At 37.3% G+C, this 6,000-nt stretch overlaps 1 protein-coding gene across 1 annotated transcript in view; it reads right to left on the bottom strand.

Moving 5' to 3' along the window:
* RABGAP1L (RAB GTPase activating protein 1-like) overlaps window positions 1-6,000 on the bottom strand; it is a 391,910-nt gene that overhangs the window by 348,548 nt on the left and 37,362 nt on the right. The window contains 1 exon segment of the mRNA XM_015566064.1: window positions 2,926-2,992. Coding sequence (XP_015421550.1) covers window positions 2,926-2,992 — 67 coding nt within the window.

The raw sequence follows: 6,000 nt of genomic DNA, 5'->3' as shown, positions 1-6,000 counted from the left end.
AGTAGGGAATATGCAAATTGACTGCCCCCCCTCAAAGATGGTGGCGCCCACAGCCAATAAGGAGGGAATATGCTAATTGACTGTCCCACCCTCAAAGATGGCAGCGCCCAGAGCCACAAGATGGCAGCGTCCAGTCCCTTCAGCCCCACTGGGGTGGCAGGTGCTCTGCACACGTGCCTCCAGAGACCCCCAGTCCCCTCAGCCCCCCTGCTGCCCAGGGCCAGCCCAAGGCTCAGGTAACCAGGTCCGGCCGAGGCTCGTGCTGCCAGCAGTGGCAGCAGCAGAGGTGTGATGGGGCGTTGCCTTCCCCTGATCACCAGGTCACCTCATGCCCCTGAGGGCTCCCAGACTGTGAGAGGGGACAGGCCAGGCTGAGGGACCCCCCTCCAGTGCATGAATTTTCATGCACCAGGCCTCTAGTATAAAATAAAATTAGATGATGAAAGGAGACTTGCCTTGGGGTGGTGAACACAATACAATATACAGGTGATGCATTATAGAAATGTACCCCTGAAACCTATATAACTTTATTAATCAATGTCACCCCAATAAATTCAATAAAATTTTTAAAATAAATAAAATAAAGCTAGATATGTGATGATAATAGAAACTATATGGTAGGTAAAACAGATAAAGAATAGCAGAGTATGAGGAAACTGCTAAATGCTGAGAAAAATGGAAAACATTTTTTAAATCCCTTAAAAGAATTAGTCACACAGTCAAAAAACAAAGGCAAATATTGAGAAGCAGGAAGGGAAGGAAAAGGGGGGAGAGAGGCAGAGGAAGGGCAGGGAGGAAGGCAAGGAGGGGAAAAGGGAGGAAAGAGCAAGAAGGAAGAAAGAAAGAGGCAAAACTTTCAAAGTTTGTCAGAATAATATGTAAGAAGGTGAAATTTGTTTTCAAAAGTGTTCACATATTTGGACATGTCATAGAAGACAGAGAAGTATCAAAGTCTTGCTCTAGCGGGAGAAGTAACACAGATTAGGCCAAGTTACAAGAAATACAGTATCAGGTGATCACAAAGAAATAACTTTGTAATAACCAGCACTGTCCCATAATCTTCATTATAAAGTAACGAGTTCCTTTTTATTAGGCATAGTCTAGCCAAAGCTCAATAACCATGTTTTAAGACGGTATGAAGATTAACAGCACTGGGTAGTAAGTCATAACTGTTGATAACTGCAAATGCTGGCCCACCCACCTGACCAACTTCTGGCTGTACAGGTCAGCCCACTTCTCTTTCCAGGGGCTTTAATGCCAACAAGCCCTTTGATTTCCACATGGACTCTTTTTTTTTTTAATATATTTTATTGATTTTTTACAGAGAGTAAGGGAGAGAGATAGAGAGTTAGAAACATCGATGAGAGAGAAACATCGATCAGCTGCCTCCTGCACATCTCCCACTGGGGATGTGTCCGCAACCCGGGTACATGCCCTTGACTGGAATCGAACCTGGGACCTTTCAGTCCGCAGGCCGACGCTCTATCCACTGAGCCAAACCAGTTTCGGCTCCACATGGACTCTTAAAGGTGGAGACTGCACGACAATGAGACACACAAGGGGCCTCAGGAGTTCATGCTAGGCCTGTAATTCTATAATGTGAACTTAAGTTCATGGAAAAATCTCTGCCAGTGATTCATCTTAATCTCTGAAACTGTGAAAGACCATGACTAGTGAAGACCTAGAAGCATCTATGCATTTAATGTCCCTGAACTACCGCCTCATGGAATTTTCAGGGCTTAAAATGCTCTGGATTGCCTCGGGTAAAAGCACTTGCATTACTGCTGTGCCTTAAAGAGGGATGGAGGAGAGATGGATCAATAGCTCATTTGTTTGCACATTCACTGTAACTGGTTGTCCTCACCTGACCTATCCATGGCGTTCTTCCTCTAAATTCCTGTGGCTCACTGGACCAACTCAACCCACTTAATGAGAGCAGTTAACCCACTGCTATAGTTACAGACTCATAAGGTCTGTTCCCATCATAAGACTATGAATCCACAGATGGTGAGAGTTGTGTTCTATCTTATCTACAACCACAGCACTTCACACAATGCTTGGCACATAGTTAGAAGTTCAAAAAGGCTGACTGAAACATCCCAGTACCACTAGAAAACCAGTTGATCGTCACCATGAAATAAAGAAAATGTTGACATAATTGGTGACATTTATCTGACATTTGCAAAACATAGCTGAAAAGAAAAAAAACATTTAGTACTTGTTATCACTAAATATAAAAACTGCAGTGAAGTAAGTAAAAAGCTTTATGCTTACTCTAAGATGACCATTTCCTATAACATTTCTAAACTGCAAAGTAAATGTTTTCATTAACTGCAATATTAGAAGGTGTTTCTGTTTAAAAGTTACGATGGCTTGCTATTTTTATATCAAATACAAACTCTTAAATATATATTGACCTTTAAGGGCACTCCTGAAATAAATAGCACTCCCACAATACATATACTTTGCTAAGGATAGATAATCAAGGAGGGGATATTCAGAAAGGGAAATGCTTTTAAGAAAATAAAAGCATCTATCACAGGACTCAAATTAATAACAGTGCATTAAAATAAATAAAAGGTACCATATTCACTCTGGATATGCCTGTGATAATCATGTCCTTGTTATTTTTGGCTCAAAGAAAAGACATCCTCCTAAGAAGCCAAACAGATGAATAGATGGACATCGTCATAACACTGTTCTTCTATTTGCTTTGAACTTGCATATGATTTTTTGGTGGGAATTGTCCCAAATCTCTCCCTCATAAGTAATTTTAAGTTTAGGTTTTCAAATTTCATTATTACTATTATACAGCTGAAAGTTAGAAACAGATCTCTCAATATGACAATTTTAAAATAGAAAATATTTTAAAAATATAAAATAACTAGATCTATACTTGGTTAAAGTGTTTAAGGTTAATATTACCATATCCAGTAAATGCATGTCACTGTTCTTCACGTTTCGACCTGGGCTTAATAACATTCCAAAACATCTGAAAATTTGAGGGAAAAAGGAGAAATAAGGTATCAAAAATATATAGAAGCCCAGTGAACAAAAAGCCTTTTTATAATAACTATATAATCTGACCTCTGTACTTACAAATAGCTTTCTTATTATAGAGAAACAGTACAGATAAAAATTCATTAAGATACATAATAAAAATCACATAGAAATAACTTATCTAAATTGCCAGATCTTTACTTCTACATGTAAAAGATTACCAGTGATCAGAAACTGTGATAAAAATGGCCACAAAAATTGTTGATTGAAACAGAATACAGTTGAAGTTATTCCAAACATATTGGTCAAGATCATATAACCCAATTAAATTAAAAAAGAGATTTTTTTTAAAAGAATAAGAAAAAGACACTGTGCTCTCCCTTTGTATCAAGCTATCTTAACAGAAACAATCACCCTGGCACTCACCAGTCATGTTCACTGAGTAGCTTATTAAAACTATGTCCTCATTTGAAAAAAAAATAGTAATATAAAATACATTACTAAAAGTACTATTATTCAGTGAAAACATTATCCAATGTATTATATGCTAGTAACCATTTACTTTATTCCATGCTTCCTGATGTAAGAGAAGTGTTAGAAATCCCATCAACACTACCCCTTTATTTGTAGAAGGTTTTCATAAGCTGCAAAATTCAGTTAAATCTTATCTTTTTATTTGTTAGGATATACTTGTTAATTCTGCTTTATAGGGAAGAAAGGTAAAGCCCAGAGAAGTTAAACAATTTATTCATATTAACATGGCTATTCCACAGGTCTTGTAACTCAAGAGGCAATGTGATCTGTCCACTGTGTCCCTCAGCCAACAACACATACTCACACGTACTAGTGTTTTTATTGTAGCTTTCCAAAATTTAATATGCTATGAAGCACTTTATACAAGGGATAGAGAATGTAAATCAATTAAATATGAGATTTTTCAAATTTTAAAATAGTGGCAGCTAACCAGTCAATATTGAATCTGATCCTTGTTGTTTCCCAAAGGTTTACTTATCTAGTAGCACTAGCTTTTTCTCTTTTTTTTCTATGATCAAGGTAAGTGATTGAGCCTATCCAAACAGGAGTTCATAAGCGGTGAAACAATATCTACTTCCTGTGAGTACTTCAAGATATTTTGCTCAGGGCTCCCTTTGGCATCCAAAAACAATCAAGTACATAACGAAGATAAAGTTGAAAATCTCTGAGGATAACTTTCCAAGCATATTATTGTATCACTGAACAAAATATAATCTACTAATACAGAGATAATTATATTCTAATAGTCATAATTGCAATATTACTACTATAGACTATTTGATCTCTCTCCTATGAACTACTATAATAAACATTATCTGTATAAATTAAATGTTAATTAATTATGCAATTCATTGTACTATTTCTCTGACTATTGCTTAAATTCTTGATAAACAAAAATAAAAGTTAATTATTTTCAGATATGAAATTTGATCCCCCAACAAAGAAATCAGGTCAATAAAGACAGAAGATTTGTCTCACATTCCCTGGATAGCAGTCCCCCCCCTTATCCACTGGGGATTCATTCCATACATGAAACTACAGATAGTACCGAACCACATATATACTATGTTTAAGCAGTACATACAGACCCTTTCACTTAAAGCAGTGGTTCTCAACCTTCTGGCCTTTTAAATACAGTTCCTCATGTTGTGACCCAACCATAAAATTATTTTCATTGCTACTTCATAACTGTAATGTTGCTACTGTTATGAATCATAATGTAAATATCTGATATGCAGGATGGTCTTAGGTGACCCCTGTGAAAAGGTCGTTCGACCCCCAAAGGGGTTGCGACCCACAGGTTGAGAACCATTGCAGCACCTTACAGCTCTTATATCCGAATTGTCAACATCACTACTCTTCCACTTTGGGGCCATTATTAAGAAAAATAGCAGTGACTTAAATACAAGTACAGCGATAGCTTAACAGTAGATCTGAAAACCAAGGTGGCAACTAAGTGACTAACAGGCAGGGCGAGTATATGGCCTGATTTTGTCACCTTACTCAAAACAGCATATAGCCCTAGCTGGTTTGGCTCAGTGGATAGAGCCTCGGCCTGTGGACCAAAGGTTTCCAGGTTCAATTCCGGTCAAAGGCACGTACCTTGGTTGCAGGCTCCTCCCCAGCTTGGCCCTGGTTGGGGGCTCGCACAGGAGGCAACCAATCAATGTGTTTCTCTCACATCAATATTTCTCTCTGTCTTTCCCTCTCTCTTCCACTCTCTCTAAAAATCAATAAAAAAAATCCCTCAAATGAGGATTAACAAAAAGAAAAAAAACATGTAATTTAAAACTTATGTGTTGTTTTTTTCTAGAATTTTGCATTTAATATTTTCAGGCCATAGTTGACCACAGGTAACTGAAACCGCAGAAAGTGCAACTGAGGATAAGAAGAAACTACTACACATTTTGCTTCAGCTTTCATCAATCATAGTTTAAAAGAACAATTCCCTATATTATGAGGTTTTTAAGTGATAAAGCTATTATACACTCATTGTAAAAAGTTAATGAATACCAAAATATATAGGAAAAAAATTAATTCTCCCTTTTTTCCCTATCTTAGGCCCGTTAGAAACTAATGCCAAAGTTTAATTGCATCCTCCATACTTTTCTTTTGCTGTTTTTGAAAATTTAAACTCTTATTTTGTTCATCTAGCACTTATAGGTAAATGCTATATTTTTATAATGGTAAAATTTTATATTTCTTTAATATAATTCCTATGTTAAGATCTACTGCAAAAGGAGCCTTGGAAGTTTAGGTATTCCTTAAATGGCAATGCTTATTTCCTTCTTTTGATGATGCTTGATGCACTGTTCTTTTTCTGGGTTATAAAAAAAATCCTGCCACCAACTGGCAGTGTAACCTTAGAGAAAGCACCCCACCCCCGTGGGCCTCCACTTCCTCTTTCAGAAAGAGGGATAATAGATACACTCTGAGGGTTCTTCCAGCACTAAATTTGCACAGTTT

Source organism: Myotis davidii, unplaced genomic scaffold (genome assembly GCF_000327345.1).
Source record: "Myotis davidii unplaced genomic scaffold, ASM32734v1 scaffold580, whole genome shotgun sequence".
NCBI lineage: Eukaryota > Metazoa > Chordata > Mammalia > Chiroptera > Vespertilionidae > Myotis > Myotis davidii.
The sequence above is the reverse complement of the archived record's forward strand: the minus strand, read 5'-3'. Positions and strand labels throughout refer to the sequence as shown.